The 23,178-nt window shown below is 45.4% G+C and overlaps 1 protein-coding gene and 1 long non-coding RNA gene across 3 annotated transcripts in view; one reads left to right on the top strand and one right to left on the bottom strand.

Moving 5' to 3' along the window:
• LOC122411494 (transcription factor hamlet-like) overlaps nucleotides 1–23,178 on the bottom strand; it is an 80,415-nt gene that overhangs the window by 14,366 nt on the left and 42,871 nt on the right. For both annotated transcript variants that reach the window (XM_043420320.1, XM_043420321.1), the window contains exons 2-5: nucleotides 19,058–19,501; nucleotides 18,557–18,756; nucleotides 2,823–2,954; nucleotides 1,008–1,134 (exon numbers count right to left, since the gene is read on the bottom strand). In XM_043420320.1, coding sequence (XP_043276255.1) covers nucleotides 1,008–1,134; nucleotides 2,823–2,954; nucleotides 18,557–18,756; nucleotides 19,058–19,501 — 903 coding nt within the window. The remainder of the gene's footprint in view (nucleotides 1–1,007; nucleotides 1,135–2,822; nucleotides 2,955–18,556; nucleotides 18,757–19,057; nucleotides 19,502–23,178) is intronic.
• On the top strand, nucleotides 735–17,833 carry LOC122411499 (uncharacterized). The gene is made up of 5 exons (XR_006261162.1): nucleotides 735–829; nucleotides 4,906–5,058; nucleotides 11,159–11,379; nucleotides 11,474–11,877; nucleotides 17,455–17,833. It is a non-coding gene; the product is annotated as an uncharacterized lncRNA (long non-coding RNA).

Genomic DNA, 23,178 nt, shown 5'->3' with positions numbered 1-23,178 from the left:
AAACGCGACCCCAAGCCGAGGTCAAGAGTTCGATTGTCTGTGCAAGAGAGGCCAAGCGATTTCCCGACCGATTCGAAAGCAATCTGGAAGCGGCCCTCGGATCGTTGTGAGCCGGGTTTCCTCGTCGGCATTAATAGCCCCGCATATCTGATGGTTCCGGGTTGCGGAGCATTTTAAAATACGTTTCGAGTTCGGCTAATAATGTGGGGTGACCGGAAGATAATCCTCGACGCGTTGATGACTGGTGTCGCGAGAAGCTTCGATGGAACAACGGGCACACGGCCATTTTGAATGACGCGTAGCCTCGAGTCGATGCGAGTCTTCGAGTCGGAAGGCGTCCAGAGCGCACGGATCTAGTCCGCAGTCTCGTACGTTAACTTCGATAGATAATCAGTGCGAGCACGCGTTCCACCCGCTGGGAGTTAACGTCGTGGGGTGAAAAAAAATAGTCAACGGACGGGGCCAGGTGAATCACGCCGGAATCACGAGTCCGTGAGCTCTGCTTGCACTCGGTAATGCGTAAAGTCCGTGTACATAGATATAGAGAAGCCCGTAGCAGCGTGGCCACGGGGTGGATAATTCAACTTTCACGATTCCTACGATTAACCCTCCGACGACCACGTTCATCGCTGTTCCCCATCTCATCTATGCATGCTTTACGTATACGTATATTCATATATTTGTGTATTTATAGATCGGAGCCGTGCGGAGAAGGGGCAACGCCGAGAGTCACCTGCCCGTTTCACCCCAATTGCTAATCGTATGCACACGAGCCACCGCACGACGCACACACTCGAACGTACGGATTCGATGCGTATCGCATCCTGAGGTAAGTCACATACGCGATGGCAAAAGGGAAAGAGGGAGAAAGATGATGAAGAGGAGGGTAGCGGTACAAGGGTTGCCGGGCCCCGCACGTGCTAATGTATTTCCACTCGTGTGTCCTTCCAACGCTACCGCGCGAGCACCCGGCCAAGCCTTTTCTTCAAGCTGTTTCAAACACTTACCGGTCTCTCGATCACTCCTGTCCTCGGTCGTGTTCTCTCCTAACATGTCTTGGAGCTGGAGAGGCTCCCGGAGGCCCAGAAGCAATTCTTCACCCACGGCTATGTCTCTGATCGACTCGTACACGACCTGCAACGTTTTTTTTCTTTCAGTACGAAATTCTTTTGATTTTTTATTGTTTTTATGCCCTCTGAGTTCTGATGTTGCCGAGCGGCATCTCGGGATCTCAATGTGTTAGGATTTATGGTTCTTTTTCACTGGAATCACGGTTCGAGTTTTTAACTCAACGAAAATACTTTTTCAAACAATACTGAATCCACCACGTTTCAATTTACCGCTACGATTGTGCATCGGGAAAGAACTTTTGTGGGCAGTTTTTAAGGGCTCAAGTGAAACTTGAAAAGTTTATTTACAGAGTGGAACCAGGTCGCAAAAACCTTCAACGTTCTTCAATAAAAATGATTTTTTACATACGATATCGCGAGTTACGATAATTCCTCTTTTGAGAAAAAAATTCAGAAAGTTTGTTGAATCGAAAAACGAGGTGCAAAACCATTGTCTCGATCACACGATGTCAATGATGAAAGTTAGTAAGGCGTGCACAAACGGTCTATATAATTGCATATTTTTGGACCTCTGATGTAATGTTTGTCGGCAGACTTTGTGGCATGGGGTGCAAAAGGAAATCCGGGCAGGAACAGAAAGCGAGAGAGAGAGAGGGAGAGAGAGCGAGCTTCGCAACAACCCCTGGAGACCCCCGGGGTGACTTAATAACTAAACAGCCTGTATACACGTTAGCTAAAGCTTAGGGAGTCACCCCCTACCCTGAGCCACTCGCCCCCACGAATAACACGCTTCGAATTTGATGTGTACGTCTCCCAGCTCGACATATATAGAGCGTATGGCCTGATTCACACTAAATTCCCATCGTTGATCTTTCCGTTTCTCTTTCTCTCTCTCTTTTCCATTCTTCTTTCTCGCGTATTCCTTTTGTCACGTTTGATATGCTCGAGGTCGTTTCTCCAGTCAACCCCTAGCTTCACCCCCGACCTTCGCAAGAATGATGCACTCTATTGAACATCCTGAAAACCCCCTTTTTGACGTTGCTTATGAACACTTGATTCTTCACACGATTACTGCAAATTTGGTGAATTTAATGGTCGTTTCTTTCTTTCCAAACACGTTTATTCGAGTCCGTTTCATTGGTTGATCATCAATCACGATCCCAAGAGCCATTGTCAGGGAATCTCATGAGAGACAACACAAGTGAATCTCCCTTCGACGCGAAAGCGTTTTGAGTGAGAAAGAATAAATTCCAATGGAAGATTCGAAAGCAAAAAATACTTTAATCGATTAAAAAAATGTCAGGACTTCAATCCGTTCGAGTTCAGATTGGCTCGTGAGTTTTCGAGAGTCGATAATTCACGGTCATCGCCGGTTACAAGCAGCAGATAATTGTTCCTCGATGCTCGTGTCGAGCCATATGTGGTGGAGTCAGTTTGTACCCGAGTGTTTGTTGCTAAGCGACAAATAATAAAAAAATTGGGTTTTTATTCGCACCACGAGCACGTGCCTGCTCATTGAGTTATTAGAAAATTGACAGCTGTTCGATGGTTCATAGAAGGAGCATGAAAAAATGGAGCTGCTCGTGGACAGCTTCGACTTTTGCTGTCAGTTGTTCTCATTACAGGATGCATCGTGACTTTCCCGAAAAACGATAAAAAAAAGGCAACACGGAGCGAGAAGCCAGTTGCTCGATGATTGCCAGTCTGCCGAAACGCCGTTTCCGAATTTCGATAATTCAGCGCATAAATTACCTGTCCATTGATGAGCACGTGGCGAATATTGATGGCATGTGGATTCGCCGTGCTCCTGATGAACTTCAGCCAATTGCCGGCCTCGTGCGAAGCGTCCAGCCATCCTCTGACGCCACTTCCGGCTATGCGGACCTGGAACAGCAAAAGCATTGGAATTGGTTGCTTGCAAATGATTTCAATTTTTCTATAAATTCAGCACTCGCATGGGCAAAGTGGCGCTCGATCTTCGCTCTGTTTTGATGGCCCCATAAAGCTGCGTTTCCGTGCCGCGAAAGTCGCAGCTTCCACCCTCTCGAGACGTCACAGTGCTTTTAGGGCGAGACAAGTGATTTTTTTTCTTTTTCAATTGTCTCCCGTTGCGGTCCTCGTGGGCTCTCGCACGCTTCGCGCTTGGCTGGCCAAGCGTCTCACCCCGAAGAGAGGCGACACGGAGAGGGTACGAAGGCGCACGGCCAACATCCCCGGATACTCCGAGAGCTCTGAAGTTCGACATCGTCGAAATTTTATCGTCAGCCACGCACCTCATCTATAGATTACGCGTTTTCCCGCGCACTTGTCGTTCCCTCATTTCTTCCCCGCTCACATTACCGTATCCACGATTTTCACAGTCATGTGCTGGAGCCCCCGAAAAACACGCTATTGCGTACGACACTTTGCGTGAGAAAATCCCTTCCTATTTTTCTTCGCCGGACCATTCGATGTTGCGTCATGAAAATTACCCTCGACTTCGACCCCCTTGAGAGATGTTACCGTTGAGCAAAAGCTTCATTCACGTCATTCAACTTTTACGATGAACCAACGAAGAAGACGATGATCATTAGAAACGTGGCGCAGTCTTAGAGGATTGCTCTCCAAGTACGCTTTCGTTTTGTCATTATTTGAATCGAAATTTCCTTCCTGGTTCATCATTGAAACGACTCGAAGACGAGTTGATTCTGCCAATTTTTTAATTCGTTAATACAAGCATAACTAAACTATTTAAAATTGATTTTCAATGCATTCAAAAACTGGATGAAACGTTTAAAAAAACACGATTTTTAGACACTAATTAGGACAATTTTGAGAAGTTTATCGATCATTGTTAAGGTGCTGTTTTTATACGAGTATAAAAATGCTATTTTTAAGTGTTTTTAGCAATTTAAAATGATACTTTCAGGCGAGTATAAAAATAGAAGAAAACCTCTCAGGTCAGGGAGCAATTGTAACGAAATTTAAGTTCCAACATACGCTTACTTTTTGGGATACTTCAATGTTCGTTGGTGCATTTAAATTTGTGGTTTTCCGGAAGCCCCACCTGTCGGACATGGCGCGCAACAGAACGAGCCGGTACAAAAATCAATAAAACTGCCGGGCAAGTGGCTAAGTAACTCACTCGTTTTAGGCAGCGGGTAAAGTAATATTTTCGTTTACCTGACGAGGAGTTTATGAACTATTTCCGAGAACCAAAAATTCAGACGATTTGCAATCGTTACGAAAAACAGGAAATTAATGAAGCGAACAAAACCTGGTTGAAAATCATAATTTTTTTGCCAGTTTTTACATTTTCGAAACCTTTCGAAAAAACCATTTTTCCGCATCCTTTTTTACTCAATCCCACTCGCGGCTGTGACCAAAAGCAGAAGCTCAGGATAATCCAAGCGTTTTGAAACCAGTGGTAGACCAAAAGTGTGTAAACTTGGTAAAATCATCGGATGAGCCTTTCCTGCTTAACAACGCTTCGACACTTCGTCCCCAATAGGTTTTTCCGCTTTGTTTGTTCGAAAAGTGTTCACTGAGAAAGCAGCTGTAATGTTAATAAATACGCAATTTTCGCCAACTTCGAAAGGAGTTGGAATGTAAATTGATCTCAATGCTGACTCAATTTTTATTGAAAGATTGAGTGAAATGATTGAAAAATTGAAATCCATCCAAATTGCAATTTTTTCCCCATTCCAATAATGTTTACAACGAACTGAATTTTTAGAATAATAATTGTTGCAAATAAATGTTTGTAACGATACTATTCGATCGAGATTCCTATCGATGAATGTTCCACGACAATTTATTTGGTATCGATTGACATTTCGAAATTGATTGTTCGCAGGAGTCGTAAAACACTGAAATTGGATGTTCGTCGTGTACAATAACGGAGAATGCAGGATTTGAGGAGTCTTTTGAAAAAATGGTCACGAATTGAGCCTCCAGGCACTGGACAATGGGACGCGCGGGAAGAGGATGAGAGAGAAAGAGAGCACGAGTAAGTGAGAGCTCAACGAATGTTGAGCGGGAGATTAGGATCCGCAGGTCTGTCACACCTTTCGACAATGATGCGTTAACTCGGGGCTCATTGGCTCGGCATAACTTCGAAGCCACGAAGAATTTTTCGTGTCCCAAATCTTCCGATCGGGCATCTCGCTCGGGAAACTCTGCACGATTTTCTCGAGGACTTTCGCGTCGAAAGGACACAAATATCGGAGCATCGGTGCGAAGAGGACGAAAAAGTAGAAGAAGAAGGTCTCGAGAACGCAGCGGGACATTTCTTTTCTCCCTTTTTTCCGCTTTGTCGGCAAAAAGGGAGCGCGCGGGCATGTGCGGACAATTCGTGGGACAGATTTGTCTACGGGCATGATCTCTCACTCTCGTCTTCCTATAAACGCGCGCCCACTATTCTTCCTCATATTTTTCTATGCCTCAAAACGACCAAAACGACTGGTGTCATACATGCGCACGATTATAGGGCGCGAGCTTTAACACAGAAGAGGAAAAGGAACCTGCGGGGCGAGGGATTCACTGAGAAGCACGTGTCTTGATGAGCGAAACTACGAAACTGAAGAAATCATTTCTTCCCATTTTCTCGCGGTCGTCGGCACCGCCCAATAAATCATTTCAGAGGACGCTCCTCGAGTTTTTCTCACGAAAGAATGAACGACACAACGAAGAAATCGACGGTTTTCAATGATTATAAAGGACACGGGCTTTCGAGAGAACAAAGCTGTCTGGTTGCTCCGGGGGAAAACATGGGTGAAAAAAAATGTCGAAAGACAAATTACGCGAGTACGAAGAGGTCGCAAAAAATCGTGGTGATACGGGAAAAAAATGGAGACTAATTGAAACGGGAGTGGAAACGAGGCTAAGCTTTCACGGTTGGATAAATTATAATTACTTCGTTGCCTTCAGGCGTCCCGTAAAACTAAATTATATTTAAAAAACAACTATTTCCGCTACTGGATTCCGAGGGCGAGAGGTGAGTGCGGAATTGCTAAAATTGCCATAAACTGCGACAACTTTAATTACGTTCGCGCGCACTCCAAAGTAAACTGTAAAGTTTTTCCTTCCCCCGTTCTCATCCGAGCTGCGCGTCGATGTTTATGCAAATCGATGTTCCAATCGAGCTCCCAGCCGATTGACGCGCTTACGAGAAAAATTTCCTTCGTGCGGGCAAAAATCTTACGAAATATCCCGTCCGGGGGCTTCCGCAGCAACGAAGAAAAGCCTCGAAGAATCTCCGAGGAGCGAGGAGACCGAGAAATAAAGCGTGTTATCTGCACCCTAACGCCTCTATTGTTGGCAAATACACGGAGTACTTCACCAATGAAAAATCGCTCATTCTCGACCATTTTTCGGAGCTGAGCCCCCGAGATGTTCTTACGATCTACGGCCCGTTTTGAGTAGCAACAGTGCAATGGACAATGGGACTCGAAGCTTTGCTGGACAACAGGAAAAATGCTTTCAAAAACATCCCTCCACAGATTCAGATGCACAGGCGACGATCTTGATTCTAAGTCGTAAGAAAATAGATCATCGATCAACGAGAAAGCAGAATTGTTGCTTCGAACACTGACAAACGAGTCCGATGAAGTGAGAACTTGGGAAAAACTATGGAAAATCGTAAAATTATGTCAAATAATGTTGCGAACCTCAAAAAAAGTGGGTTACTAAATTGTGACTCAGTTTTAACGCACTTGGCAGTTAAAAGTAGTCGGAAAATATTTAACCCTCCAAAAAAAAGGACTTTGGGATCGCAAATTTGTTCCAATGAACTTAACTCCGTTAGGGAATGATCAGGAAGCGAAAAAATGTTGAAATCTGTGGATAACCAGAGAGACAAGATGGGAGAAAAATGGAGTTCGGAAATCGTTGATTTTTAGGGAGGAGGAAAGATTTTGAGATGGCCATCAGAGAAACGAGGACATGCGGTTGAGCGATTCTGGTCGTCCCGGCATGACGTCTTGGCGAAGAAGAACGGCAGAGAGAGAGAGAGAGAGACGGAGAAGGGAGATCGAAACGCGTGCGAGTTTGGGGAGGAGCTGCAGCAGTAGCTTTATCCAAAGCCAGAGGACAAAACACATGATCGCTTCCTTTGTAACCTCACACCTCCAACAAAGCCCGTAGTGATCCGAGATGATCTTCGAAAGGTTTTCCGTGTCCGAGCCGGGGGCTCAGAGTTGCACTTCTTCGGAAAAAGCCGAGAGGCAGGGGCACGAACGAGAGAGAGAGAGAGAGAGAGAGAGACCGGAATGGTCCCTCATAATCGTCAAAACGTTTCACGGCGCATCAGCATTGTCCAATGCGTGGAACGAGCTGAGGAATTTACAAAAATGCTCTCGATCTAACACGAGCATGAATAATGCTGCTGCTTCACAACTTCTTCATTCATCTCTTCGAAACGTTTCTCATCTGCCCCCCTCCCCGGAGGGAGTATTTCGCACTGGTAAATGCTCCTTAAAAAGCATCGATTTACCGAAACTCCGACAAAGCGTGTTTCTCATAACGATGAAAATCCTGCGATCGTCTTGTCTAGTCACGGAATAACATTGTCTAATGCTGCAGCATTGGACGTGTCCTCGTCACCGGCGATTCTTCCAACGGAAATATAAAAAAATGCATCTCTACGAGCCGGAGACGCTCCGGCCGTTAATAGAGGCCTGAAGAGCTTCGAATTTCGGTCACGATTTTCCAAGTCCTTAAAAAAAAAAAATCTGGCCACTTCGCGTTGATCCGAAATCGCAAAGCTCCCCAGTCGTTGCGTGACAAGAAAAAGCCGGCGTCGGGCGATCCGCGACGAGAGAAAACGAGAGAACGAAAGCCAAAAATGTTCAGTCCTTTTTTAGTATTTTCAAGTGTTTTCGTTCACCAGTGTGCGTATTAATGTTTTTGGATACACAGGCTTGGCGTCGGCCGAATCTCGTATAAATCGGGGTGGGCGCGCTGGACTCGGCGCACCGAAAATACGAAACGGGAGGTTGGCTCATGGGAGCGAGACCGGGAGAGGAAGTTATGAATAAAAACGATCGATGGGGAATGATAGCTGGGCTGATGCTCGACGCAAAAATGCTTTTAGCCAGCCCAGCGTGTCCCCGTGCTGGAAAGCATACGTGCATCCAAGTCGTGTACGGACAAATGTACAGTGATAGAGTTCGAGGGGGACCCACGCCCTCGGAAATGGCTCGTCTCTGGTTTCTCTTCGCCGCAAAATTTCCAGTCATCCCATTCGTCGTATTTTTTCATCTCCCATTTTTTATTCGATCCCTCTTGCTCGAATTTTCCATTTTTTCCTTCTCGCCCAGATTGCCAAGCGATTTCGTGTCTGCTTCGCGATTCTTTGCGAACTCGTGGAGACCCGGGACGTTGCTTTTCCTCCAGCCACACCCTGAGCATCGAATAAGTTACATTTTTATTTTATTGAAAAAGAACGGATTCGATTGAGCTTCCGGGGACTGTGATCGCGCCGATCGCGCAGGCGACGAGCTGCCCTCCCGATGAGAAGTTTGCCCGTAGGATCTTTGAGGTTCTTGTAAAACTCTCGTGAATTCAAACTAAAAAATCACCTTCGATCTTTCATTCGAGGAAAAAAATTGAAGCTCGTCTCCCATTGGCCATTGCAGTTAGTCGCTTGACCCCGCACCTTAACAACGCATCAGAATTTTTTCACGCACAAACCGCAAGACCCAAATAAAGAGTGAGAGATCGAACGAGGCGAGGCGAGAACAAGAAACGAATTGAAATTACACAAGCAGAGAGAAGGGACGTCAATTATCATCCCCTAAATAACGCGGGGAGTTTACGATGCCCTCTCGAGTCGCTGGCACTACTCGTTCATTCGCCAACTTCGATTACGGGACAGGCTCCAATCGGCGGGAGCCATTGCAAACTGGATGATCAGCGAGGCATGGCAGTGTGGCACTGCAAGACGAGGGGTCGTCGTCGTGTACTTTCTCGTAACGTTTTCTTACGTGTATATACGTATATTCGCGATTGTAGTCGCGGCTGCATCGGGACTGGCGACATCTTTGCTTAATTCTCGAGTTTCTATCGCGCCCCTTCTCTTGGGTGTTGGTCTAAGCACGAGAGACGATGTTGGCGCGAGGGATGCTTTCATTCTCGCGAACCGTCTTAATTGATGCTTAATTAATCCCAGCGAAATCATAGTTGCCGCAGCAGGCAGGCAGCGAGGGATGACGATGGTGATTCGCACCCGGCGGTTGTGATGCTTTATACACTCTCTACATCGGAGTGTGTGTGACCGTGTTTATGAGCACTTAACGTGCAGCCATGAGAATGTGGCAGCGAGCACGTACGTCGATTTACTAAATTTATGTGATTCCTCCTGTTTCTCCTTTATTAAATGGAGTTTAGAAGATCGTTTACTCAGTGCGAGTGGAATATTAAATTCATCGACGTCCCCGCATTCAATTACGATTCTCGAGCCGTTGCCCGGGCCCCTGCTCCGTGAAGGAGTCGACGAGTTTCCTGAGCCTGTGAGAGATCGTCCTCGAGAGAGGATGATGAATCGTTAAGAGTTATCGAGTGTCTAGTCCCATCGGGAAAACCGTTCGCGTAAGCGCAGCCCCTGAGCTTACCCCAAACGACGTTGATACGCGCGCGCGCGCGCGCGCGAGCCACTCTTGACCCGCACTTGACTCTGGCATGGAAAAATATGACGAAGAATCATAACGGCGTGATGCCCTTCGACCCGTGTCTAACGCGTAGCAGATGCTACGCCTGCCCTCTGCCCGGCTCCCTCCGCTTTTGGCTGGAATGACGCTTGTCCGGAAAACTTTTCGCTTCTGACGCCTATTCCCGACTCGTATTCACGCTACTAACTATATTTTTCTACTGTACAACGTATTAGTCCCGAGCATGGAGAGACTAGTGGGGGGAGGCACCCTCGAGATCCTATCTTCGACGGTATAAATTATATTCGACGAAACGGGGGCGTCATACGCAAGGCCAACTTCCTACGATGTGATATGATCCATCATTAGAGGCCTATTTACCAGAAATATTCGATTGTTCGACTCCACCGGTTTGTACCCTTTGTGGAATAGAGCGCAAGAGTCTCTCCGCAAAAGATTGGCAACTGGCTCTCGAGCATAGGCAGCAATATGTAATGACGGATTTAAATCATTCAAGATGTTGTGTTAATCCAGCACCATTTTAAATGAGCCGAATCGTTGCGCGTCAGCCCCAAAGGGCCTGAAATCTCCCAGGAACTCCACGACGACGACGACGATTAACTTGGTTCATATTCATAATGTATCTGTATATATAGAGAAGGAAGCCCAATCGCAGGTACTCTCCTCTCGCTCCAAACTCGCTCTCTGATTAATGCAAAGCAATACTCGAAAGCGTGTACACACAGATATGGAGCGAGGCTAGAACGTTCTCAAATGTACACCAGCGTCCGGGCAGCCCGCCTCGGGCTGCGCGTGTATTCCTCTCCTATATTGAACTTGCCCGTTAACTGTACAACACAACAAGATTAGTTCGGCCATTGTCCCTTTCTCTCGCTCCCTCGGTCATAAGCCATATACGATTGTGCATACGATCCTGAGTAAATTCTCGACGCGCACACATGCGCACGTACACACAGTGTTGACAAGACAATTGGCCAGATTCTCCAATGGGAAACTCCGAGGGATTTGACGTTCCATCACATTCCACGTTGCTGAGCTCCGAGGCTGGTAGAATCTTGTCGATCTTTCGTCACGGGGATGAAACTCCGGGAAAAAGACTCTGCTGCGACAAGTGAAAACGGTCGCCCAGCAACGTCGTTCAATCGTCAGACAATCGTTCCGCAACATCAAAGGCTACCATTGTTTTCTATAAATTATGACCGGGAGAGCGCATAAAGAGAAATCGGAGGGAAAAGACGCCTCGGCACTTACTCGACTTCTCGTTATGAGTTGCCAACAAAGTTCAATTAAGTCTACGAAGGGCCAGCGCCAAAGCGAGAAAACCCGCGCCCGTCACACAAACGTTTCACTCCCAGCCACAAACGGCTTCCTCCACACGCTCCCCCCTTTATATGTTTTCAATATATCTCACTAATGTTGAGTCCGTGCGAATACGTCCAGGTGATGTCCCCATTCATTGCACAAGCTGTCCAACAATCAACGCAGAACTCTCAGAAACTCCGTGGATTATGAAATTCTCCAACGAAAGCACCAGGCACGCGTTTCTCGATCGAGATTCATTGGATTTCTGAGGATGTTCCAGGGTTTGTTCATAACTGCGAGTGAGCTGAACCTCAACCAACTTTTAGGGCCACATTTAACGAAATTTTTATTTAAAAAAAGTAAGAAAAAAACTCAATTTGCATTTAAATTGACTTTGAACCAGTCAAAAACCATAAAAAAAAACTCAATTTGCTTCCAAACTTACTTTTGCAGCTCCAATCGAAGTATCGTGGCATAAAATCGTCAGGGGCCTCGTGAATGACGATGTGAAAGAAATAGAAAAGACCCAGGTCCTCGGATCAGACGAGCTCGGATCCGAATGGGGAAAGCGCAGAAGAGCACATGCAAAGGAAAACGAACACGAGAGTCAGGACTGAGGATAAATCTATGTGCAAGCAGAGGCCAGCATAAGGGTGGATTTGAAAACGAGGATCCACAGCTGACCGATCAAGAGAACTATGGCGATGACAATGAGGATGAAGACAGCCTCAAACGCAGAGCTTCGGGGACGACCCACGTGAACATAACCAGCGAAGCCATACGACCCCTGCACAGATTGTGTAACACGTGTCTATTACGACTGGGTCGTCAGAAAGGGCAAAATAATGAGAGAATCCGTAAGATTTATCGCCCTCTTGGTTATCAAAGAATTGCCACTTTGTACAAATTTCTTTGAGCCCTTAAATAGTGAATCGTTATCGTCGAATCTTCTTCACCGCCTGGCCGAGCGTTAAGGGCTTTAAACATTCGCTAATTAGACGCGGCGCGTTAACGGATCTGAATCTCGAAATTTATAGCATTTTCGTACAGAAATCGAACTCCATTTGGCCTCTCACAAGAGATCCAGTACATCGATGAATCTCCAATTTATTGCTGATGCAAATTCGATTGGGAATATAATGGGAGCAATTCGGAGAGTGACAGCTGAGAATCGAGAGACGATGAAAACGGATCGAGGGATACTCTGTTATTATCGAATCCAAAAGCGATTTATTATTCATCGCGAGCGAAGATTTGAGGGGTTGTCTGTCGGTTCGTCATATTCTCGCGCGACTTCCCGACGGAGAAAGGGTTGCCCCGAGTGATTCTTCGACACCCAGAACTGGAATGGAGACAGAGATAAATTTAAATGTCAAAATAGATCTCCGCTCGGTATTGCACAAAAGTCGTATCATGTAATTATTAGCATAAAGCGAGGAGAGCGAGGAGTTCATGAGACATAGATACGGAGTGTCCCGAATAACTGTCAATCATACAGAGCGAGAGAAAGTGCGAAAAAACTTGATCCCAAGAAAGGGTTAGTTAGGGAGGTCGGGCCGGTCGCGTATCGATTCTCGTTTCCTTTGCGTTCAACCGGAGGCCTGCGAGCTCCTCGGATCAAATGATATGCGTGCCGGTGCATGTAACGTTTTGTCGCGAACACACTCGCCTGCACGCTCGAAACATGTGTTATTGTATTAAGGTGAGAGCCAGGTCGATATTCGGATCCTCTTCGAGGCACAAAGATATTTATGAGCATTATTATGTACCTATGAATTTTTGGCTTACTAATGAATTGAAAACACGATCTTGTATGCAGGTCTTTCGATAGAACTTCCGTTCGCCCCGTACTGACAATGCCGAAGGACGAGTTTTTCATCTTTGTCTCTTCCGAGGATACTCGCGAGCCGAGGCTCCGCTGTCGATCGGAAAAAAACGTTCCAACGAATATCTCAACTTGTAAATTTCGCTTGGAGAATTATTTTTCCAGCGAGGCGAAGAGAAATATGAGCTGCATCGTTGGAAGTACCCAGAGAGCTTTTTCTCTCCCAACGCCGCTTTATTCCCCCCGTCACACACCGACAGGTCAGTCTTGACCGGTTGATTCTTCAACATACCGTTCAACAGGCTTCCTCTTTGACAAGCCCTTCAATCCTCAATGCAAAATGGTGCTCTCGTCGACGTATGACGAGTCGACAATAACGTGCCACTATTCCCACTCGCCACGACTCTGATTGTCACTTGTTTCCTGCCTTAATTCTCGCCAACCTCTTCCATCCTCGTGGTGCCTCCTTTTGCAGTATTGTTATGGGCCGAATCGCCGGAAGGTCGTCGAGGCCGTTCGTAACCCTACTCCTTGAGAACCTCCGGCTTCTGGCCTCCGATGTGTCGATGAGAATGACCAATTCATTGACAAACCGCGAGGCTCCAATTCGCCCGGAATTTTTTCACTTTTCACAACCACCAGCCTCAGCTACGATTACCTTGCGGCATTGTACAATCGCTTCCGGAGCTCGATCGCCCAAAAACTCCTCCTTCAATATTTTCTCCCCAGAAACGACGATCCCGTTAGCAAAATCATCTCTCAGCAATCTCGCTGTCAGGAACTTTCAGTTTGGCTATTTTTCCAAGAAAATCCCCGGATACGTAACGTCAGTGAGGCGACACGTTTCGACCGAACCACGACGCAACGTCCCCTCGCAATACAAGCTCAAGTCAGACATCGGAGCTCCTACGATTCGATAGAGGAACTCCGGAATTTCAGTTAATTTTTCAAAAAAATTCAGGAAAAAATCTTGATTCATTCAGATCGACGTTGCTTTCGTCCAGGAAACAAACTCTGGATAACTGTCGTAACTTTCATTCAAAATTTCGTTTGTGAGGATTGAAGAATTGAAAACAATCCGATTGTTGATGGATTTTCTTTCGAGGATAACGAGCAAGAATTTTCGACCGAGACATCGCGCGATCTGTCAACCGGAAAAATCAGGATGCAACGTATAAGGTCCGTGCTCCTTTTCGGGGGTGAAAAGAAATACTGGAAAGTAGTATGCGGTGGTTGAGCATGAATTTCGTCATAGTTACATAATCCAACATAAGTTGGGTCGGCACCGCCACATATGTGGAGTTTCGTATAACGCTTTGTCAGATTTCGCCATTAATATAATTTGTCAGTGGCATGCGCGCCGCCAATAATACCCTCCGCGGTTTTCCACACGATTTGACAAAAAAGTACTACCGACGCGCGTGCGATCGTCGGTTTCAGAGATGAAAAACAAGCATCCTCCCGCTTATTTTTTTCTCTCTCTCTTCTTTTTACTACTTTCTTTTCGAGCAGTAGAAAAAAGGCAGCAAACATGAGTGGGCACACGCGGTGAAGCGGTTCTTTCATTCGTTTTTTTTCTCCTTCAAACGTGCGCGGATCACTTTTACATGTAACGTTGGTCAAGGTAGGGAGGGGGGGCGAGCGGCAATTCGATTGGAAAAAACGGCGGTTTCCAATATGTCAGTTGGAAAAAAAATGAACAAAGCCCCACGACTTGGCCAAATTATGCGGGGGTGCATGGGAATACACGGGGACCATAAAAACCATCCGGAGCAGGTCAAAATCTCTGAAGCTTCGTGTCTTCTTTAGTGCCCTAAATAGAACGATGACGAAAGACGATTTTCGGGTGAGCACATCGTTTTCGAAGGAAAATTGTACTCGTCAACCAAAGTTTCAGCTTCGACACATTTTTATCGAGCATATCGTGTTTCAATCATATTTTGTCGATTCTTTCAAATCTGAATAACTTCGTGTCAAATTAATCGAAATTAATATCGTGCCGTTCTTAGGGAGATCCAATTCCAAGTGTTTCTCGATGAGGGTAAGAAAATTGCTAGCAATTTCCAGGGTTAGAAAAGCCACGCTCCCTTTTGATCATTTTTTTATTACACCGTATTTAAATTATTCGGTCAATTAGGCAGCCAAAAATTGGCGTTAAATGCTCGCGAGCAAAACATCAGAGAAATGACGATTCGAGGGCTGGAGGAAAAGAAATGGGCGAGAGAGAGAGAGAGAGAGAGAGAGAGAGAGAGAGAGAGAGAGAAAACAGGCCGGTTACGGTGAAGGGAACAGCAAATTTACGGACGAGCTGGCTAAGCCAAAGATTGGTTTAGTTGCCACGAAGGCACGCCACATAGTTCCATTACGCGTCACCGAGCCGCAGAGACTGCACCATCAAAAGATCGACGTTTATAGGTCTATAGATATATTTATGTGGATTTATACGTCCGTATAAATGTATATACGAGCGATATCCGGAAAAACATGCCCGCACGTCCTTCAGACCCTTCTCATCGTCCCTCTCGCATAACATAAAGCTCTCCCTTCCTCGAGCATTTATGTCTCTCATCGCTAACCCCACGAGATAGTATCCAAAAAATGAGAGTTAGAATCACGGCAGGTGGGGTGTAACATCGATACACGGGCGGCTAGACGAGTTCGCGATCTTCATTCCAAGGGAAAATCATCATTTTCCCCCGATTTCGGTTCTCGACATTTCCCCAACTTTCTGCCCTTCATTTTCACTCTTTTTTTGCCACGATCGTACGATCTATGAATAAACAACGATGCGATTCCGGGGCGAGGGATGCTGGCGGACGAAGCGAGACGTTTTTTTTCCATAACTAACCGGGAGGCTCGACATTTTTTTCGCAATGCGAGAAAAGGATTAGAAGGAGCAAAGGGTGATGGAATTCTTGCTGGATCCAAGGGTTCGATCATTTTTTATGCCCCGTTACCGGGTCGCTTCTTTCCTGTTTGGGGAAATTTTTTTTTCCATGAAATTCGAGAAAAGGATTAAACTGCCAAGATCCACCGCGAACGAACCCCGAATCCTTCACCCCTTCGATTCAATACCAGCCAATTTGGGCCTCTGCCCTTTCCGAGATATCTTGATACTCGAAATCGGGCGTTTTTTTTTCAATCACCCTAAATTAACGGCGTCGTGAGAAATGAATCGAGTCCAATAGAAATCCGGCATCTTCAGATAACTCTCTTGTGAACATTTTTATACCTGGAATTTCACAAGAAATTGTGTTTTTCTATTTTTTTTTTTCAACTATCCGATTGAATAATCGAGTATCACCTCCAAACGAGTGATTGTAAGGAGCATTTTTTATCGAATTCTCGATCCTTCGTTCCTTGAAAAACGTCAATCGACGAGTAAAGTTTAAGCTGCATTCGAATAGCTCAACAATAAATAATGAGAGTGAACAATAAAAGAGGAAACACAATCGAACGAGTTGAAAACTTTCAAAGTGTTTATTCAGTTCTCAGATGAATATGTTCCGCATTCGAGGATCAGAAGGAAAGAAAAATCGCTTCAAACGCAGTAAAAATGTTGAGTAATTCTTTCTTTTTTCCCTTCCCACCGTTTTCTGTGCTTTTTTGTGAAAAAATGAACGAAATATTGAGAATAGTTTATAAAAATAGTTTTATGGGATTCGAAACGATGCGATTTTGTTGCGCCGATTTACCAGCGATTAAGAGAATTCCAGCACACTGAACATCTCTATCCCACGCTTTGTATCTCGCGTGAGCGTTCCGACAGGAGCGGAAATCATGACGCGAATTGTGTTAGCGTTTTCCTTTCTCTTTCTCTCTTTCTCTGCTCGGCTCGAGCCGGTGGGCAACGTTCGAACTCGTTTCTCGTTCGTCCACTCGGCTACTATACAAGCTTTGATAGATCGGTCGACGAAACGAAGGGGGTAGTTTGCTTTAATCGATCCTGTAATCGCCGGTCGACAGTTGGTCCGACGGGCCTTTTTGTCCGGGCTTAGATGGATGGTGCCATTTACATTTTGTCAGTGCGACATGCGCCCACGTGCGGAGCTACTTCGCTCACCCGCGCTATCATATCTATCAAGCCCCGCGCGCTGACCGAACCCAGAACTTTCCTTCTCTTTCCGTACCGCGCGCGCGCTCCAATCTTCGCGAATATTTATCCACTCGCTTCCAATTTTCTCTCTTTTATACGCTCACGCGTCGTTCCGTAAAAGTCGCCGGGGCACAATCATTTTCGGGCTTCTAACAGGCCCATGTCCCAAATTGGGGTTATTTGCCTAATGATCTAATTTATTATTGAAAATTTTAAGTTTATTTTGCTCTTAATTTGAGAGAACGAGATCGAGGTAAAAAAGGTAAAAATCAAAATTCTCGCGGATCAAGAAAAGTTGATGAAGAACTTTGATTTTTTTTTGATTAAATTGTTTTTTTAATTTGATTAGTCAATTATTGGATTGACAAAAATTGATGAAATTTAGTGTGGAATTCAGTTTTTTTACCTCCAAGTTTTCATGGTACAGTGGCATTGCGATGTGTTTTTTCTGCTTTGTACGGCGCACCCGAAATAATTTGAAATAATGAAAATTTCATTTTCTTTCTGTTCTAGAAATTTCTTCGTTTGCCTCAGTTTCGTCTCGCTATTTTTATGGAACGTGGATGACGCTTTGGTGCGGAATGTGAATTTCCGAGGAAATCGGAGAAATAAAATGGTTGAAACTACCGTAGAAAGAAAAGCTGATTAAATAAAACAACGAAAAAGTTCCGAGTGCCGAGTGGAGTCACGTATCGGGGGATGCTTTGGACACCTTGGAAAATGAGACCAGCGGCACGTGAGTGTGTGGAGAAGTACAAAGCCGAAAGCGGAAGAGTCGAAAAATGTTCGGGTTTATTCGAAACTCATCCGGATCGCTGACGCGTGAGATACGGTGGTGCGAGCGTCGGTAGTTTTTGTAGAGAAAGTATTTTTTTGTTACGTTTAGGTACGGGCGAATGGACGGGTGAGGAAAATTGTCCGAGAGGCGAAAAAGTGAGGAGAGAGCGAAATGACGGATCTGTCAGTGCGGATGACACCTCGCCGGGCCGAAACTCGTGGCCAGGTGCTCGCTGATTTTGCTCTCTCTCTTTATTTCTCTCCTCGTGTCCTCATCATTCTGTGAATCTTTCTGTTTGGCTGTCTGCAATATTGGCATGATGTCGAATCGGAGGCTGCGAGACGAGTCTGTCGTCGCCGAGGTTGGCATCTGCCGGATAATACCGCAGGATTAAAAGCTACCGCCGGGATGGCAGAGCGACAATGCAGGACACGAGATACGTACGCTTTTCCATCGACCAAGAGATCGGGAGAAACGGAATCGAGAGAGGAAGAGGCAGCATGAAAAAACGATACGGACCGAGGATTTCCGAAGTATTAACCTGCGCCCTTCCTGGCATCTCCCTCGTTATAAACAGATCGATCATTTTTCAAACGGTTCGACAAGTAACCGCGCGCACACGGAGATGATATCGGATAAGATTCGCGTGTGAATCCACCGAGTAGACTCCCAAAAAAGTGAGTGCCTCTGCGCATGCGCGACGAGTTTCCGTTTGGCTTCGATCTCACGAGCGTTCAATGGCAATCGGTCGGGGAAAATCGATCAACTCGTCGAACGGTAATTAGAAGTAACGAGGGAATAAAACCAGACAATTTTCATCGTCCGAGCTGCACTTACCTCCCACGCATATCGAGGGTTGAACGGCTCGCTCGCCCATTTGCCGACGAAAGATCCCAGCCTAGCACCTCGCGGTATGTCCTTCCTGGCTCGAACCTGAGGGCCTCCTGGCGATAAATCACCGACCTCGACTTCCGGCACGGGCGATATCCACTCGCGGCTCGAATGCTCTTTCGTTTCCCTCGGTTTCAACGATTCTTCTGCAATCAATTATGCGCATCGCGAACACAATTATTGACGAGGGGTTTCAACATTTTTGCCAATTTCGCACCGAGGGGGTGCGGAACTTTCAACTGGCATTTCAGGGTGTTTCGGAACGTGGTCAGAGAACCAATGGAATGCGAAATTCATTTTTGACTCGTCGAATACAATTTTGGAGAAAAATGTCTGAAAAATTGACAACCAAATTTTCCACCGTTTCTGACCGCCATTCCTGAAAATTTTTTTTTCGATAATCCCACGAAAAAATAGAGAACTTGTCACTGAAATGGAAAAACTTACGATAATCGATTCTGTACGAGGGTGTGCATATTTGATTTTCGCTAAAGTCCCACGCTCTTTTTTCATCGTCTCGTTCTCTGGTGTGACTGACGACCGAGCCAGAAGGAGTAAGTCTGACAGTCTCGTGACTGGCTTGTCGTTCGGTGGATGGTGTAAGATCGAGAAAAACACCGGGTTCATTGGTTCTACGTTGAAATTCTTGGCGTTGTAAGCTCGCCTCGTGGAGCGAGCCACCATGTAAGAGTGGATTGACGTCTCTATAAGTCGCATTATTTGTGCTGAACGAACGGCTTGAATTGTCCTCCATTTCCGCACTTTCGTTCAAGACGCCACCGCCAGAGGCGCTGTCATTCTCAGCCGTGCCTCCGCCGACGTTGCTGCCTCCTTCTCCCGTTTCTTCCCCACCTCCCATAACGCTTGTCGCTTCAGCTTCGTCGCTACTTCCTGAAACAGCGAGATCCAATGTTCAAACTGTTCGTTACAAAATGCTTCGGCGAATAATTGTAACGGGCGCGGAGCGAGTATGAACGGTGAAATATCATTTTTTTAAGACGTTGTCATTCCCCCTCGTTCGTGTCAGTAAGAAATGGAGCTTTGGAAATTATAATGAACAGCAGGGAAAGCACACGTTCGTTCCAAGTTCGATAAAAACGAGAATTCGAGACGTTTCATCGGCAAATATATTTTCGTTAAGGAAGTTGAGGCATTAGAATGAAAATGATGTCACCGCTTTTAAACCGATTGCATCTTATAAAGTGAAGGGTAAAAAAAAATCAGTTGAATTTTCAGACAGTTTAGGAGCGTCGTTGCTGAGAAAAATCAATAACAATTTGGGCCAAATAACATGTAATCTTGTGGAAGTCAAGACACATTCGGTGATATCTCCGTTAAAAATGATGCTAAAAATATGAAATTTTTTGGGCAACATGAGCAAGGCTTGCCGAATAATGTCAATTTTTTTCAGATTTATTAGGAGATTTGCTGAGATTATATTAATAATAATCTGTTTTCCGTGCAGTTTTTTGAGGCTAGGATCGTCACCGTTCGTGTTTTCGACTGAGCTTTCATCAGTTTTTCGTCTTTTTTTCCCCAACTTTTCTTTAAAGTGTATGCAACATTGCCAAACTGTAAACTGGCCTAACTTTTGAAAGGTACAGGTCATCACTTTTGGGTAAAAAAAGTGACTGTACAGCCTCAACTTCCTTAAATCGTCGATTCTGCACGGGACGAGTTTCCTCATTGAAATTCAAAATTTTCTCACAATTATCCGGCCCGCAACGCTTCGGCAGAGTTTCAAATGCGCGAAACAGCGTTTCCACGACTTTATCATTTCGACTGTAATCGTGCTGTCACGATTGCGACCCCCCGAAAGGGACACCGCTCGATGAAAGATTTCGTGATAAAGATTTCGTTAGCGGAAAGGTCTGAAAAAGCAAGAAAATCGCGGATAGTCCCTTTATCTCGGGGCACCGGGTTTGTGTTTGGGTTTCGCCGGCTCTCCGCGCCTTTACGACTCGAGGCAAGATCCTAGGTACACACGGAGTGCAATCCAAAGAAGATCGAGAAGAAGGAAGGAAATCGTTGCTGCGCCGCTATCACGAAATTTTCTATGAAGTTTTCTCACGTGCTTACGGTGTTGCGCAGGGCTCTCCTCCGGTTGTCGGTGCATCACGAGAGCCTCTCTCGAGCCCTCTCGTCACGCCGGCAATATAAAAACGACGACGAGAGTTAGTCCCGTTGAGCACCGGGGAAGAATGTTTAGAGCGATAAGAGAGCGCTCGCGCGACCGACTTTTATTGGACACGTTTGTCGGTTTTTTACCTCCTCATGCATCCGTATTTATAGATATCAAAATAAATCTATGTACAAATGTCTTCCTTTCTCCGTCTGTTTTCCTAGTTTGTACGCACCTTGAAAAAATCGTGCGCCAACGCTGTCGAGCTTTCGTGAGATTCCACTTTCCGTCAAACACAATTTCGAAGACAAATCTTCCACGGTCGATGCGGGGCTTGGGAAGCATCAAACCTGGATTTTCGGGATCTCTGTTCTCGAATCGCGCAAACGAACTTCCGCTCAGGAGCCTCGAGGTTACTTGTGCTGAAAGAGTAGTTTTTTTTTCACCACTCCAAACCCTCGAACCCATCGCTCGTGAAGAGTCGATCGTTAATCGATTAAACAAATAAATCTGCGCTCGGATCCCTTCCTCGCGGAGATGGGGTCCCGGCAGTATTAAGGGATGATCGTAAAGAAGAGGAGCTGATCCGCGCGATCGTGTCATTGGACATGAACTCGAGCACCAATATTTACAGTAACGATACACATTTTTCTTGCTAATAAGTCGCAGAACTTGGCAAGAAAAAGAAGAAAATTTTAAGGCACGCGATATGTAGAACGTTGCTGAGCTCCTTTCTCTTTAAACGAGTCGAGTGTCATTGGTCCCCGAAGACAAAATACCGCGATGATGTAATCGGGGAAATTCGATGAGTGTCGTTAGAAAAATTAGGAGAGCATCTTTTCACACGTGTTCATAAATGCGAGGCGATGCGAGGCAGTCGAGAGCCTCCAAAATGATTCGGTTCATGATTAGATACCTTGAAGTGGCTCTGAAAGAGTTGCTGCCCGTGTGTGAGAACTATGTTCTTTTTTCGTGCGTGGGAAGCTTCGCATTTGTATTCGTATTCGGCACAGAACCTCGGTGCTGAAACTACTCGAACTTTAGTGCTCAATAATGCATTGAAATATAAATAAAAACTTATTATACAAATTATGAAAGCCGCGGAACGTCCAAAATCACGTTTCCATGTCCGCAAGTACATCAAAGTGTCATTGGACTTTGAGATATTTTTCGCTAGTCGTAAAAATGTAAAAAATGATTGAAAGTGTAAGAAAATGGCGACGAAGAATCGAGCTTATTGATTGGGCTAAAGACAAAAAACGATTCTCCATCGCGTCGACGTAGGATCGTAAAATCCCTTCCGTTAATTGAAACAAACTCTGACTAATGTTCATGCGTAAACGTACGAGTGAAATTTTTCTCGATAAGTTTCGGTGTATATAAAACAAACGATTTCACGCGGACGAGTTGAAAAGGATGCCTTTAAGGGGATGTGTACAGATATACACACAAATAGCTCCATGGCACATAACAACACTCGAAAGTATCTGAAACACGATATTCTCCGGGCTTTATCTCTCTGCTCGTCGCGTCTGCTTGAAAGATTAATAGAGACAAAAAAATATGGAGCGCGTTATAGTATGTGGAGCATGCGTCACCGCGTGCTTTTCGTGTGAATGGGAAATCGTTCCGAGTCGTCGCTCTCACTCGCTTTCGAGGTATTATTTTAGTAAACAAAAGTTAACAAGAAAAATGCTTCGTTATTCGCTGATTATCTGTCCAATAAAAAAATCGAGGGAGAGAGAGAGAAAAGGGGAGAAAAAAATGGAGACAAAATGGAGAAATCAGCGAAGGACGAAACTGTCGGGAGACTGCGATGATTGCAAGGGTCTTTCCACGTTAATGATCACGTCTCTGTGTGCGCTCGCATGCCAAAAACGAGACCGCACTCTGCTGACCGCACACAGGACGTCCTGGACGATACCGAGTTTCTATTAAATGTTCCTACAGATATGACCTCGTGATCAAACTTTCTCAGTAATTTAGTAAGACCACGATTATTGCAGTATTGACATTCCTGTAATTTGTCGCGTTTGCATGGAAAAACTGTCCTACGAAATCAGAAGAAGCGATACTTTGAGCACGAGCGGAGACAAATTTGTAGAATTTCGAAAACAAAATAAATTCAAGAAATTATTGAACGCGCTCAATAAGTAATCGTAAATATTTTCATTCGTTTTTAAAGCATCCAGAGAAGAAATGAAGCTTGAGTTCCCCGAGGGTTTAGCGTTTTTTCCCGCATTTTTATCGGACCAGGATGCATCACTGCGAGTTCCTTAAAATAACGATCGCCTCGAAATATCAGCTTCGTGTATCTGGCACGTTGCATTGTTATTTATATCGATAAAGCTCGGCGTCTTTAGTCTGACCGCGTCATCCTGGATGCCTTAATTGCTGGTTCTTGCAAAAAGATAAATGTGCGGTTGAGAGATCCTGTGCAAGGAAG

This window comes from Venturia canescens, chromosome 5 (genome assembly GCF_019457755.1).
Source record: "Venturia canescens isolate UGA chromosome 5, ASM1945775v1, whole genome shotgun sequence".
NCBI classification, from domain to species: domain Eukaryota; kingdom Metazoa; phylum Arthropoda; class Insecta; order Hymenoptera; family Ichneumonidae; genus Venturia; species Venturia canescens.
The sequence above is the reverse complement of the archived record's forward strand: the minus strand, read 5'-3'. Positions and strand labels throughout refer to the sequence as shown.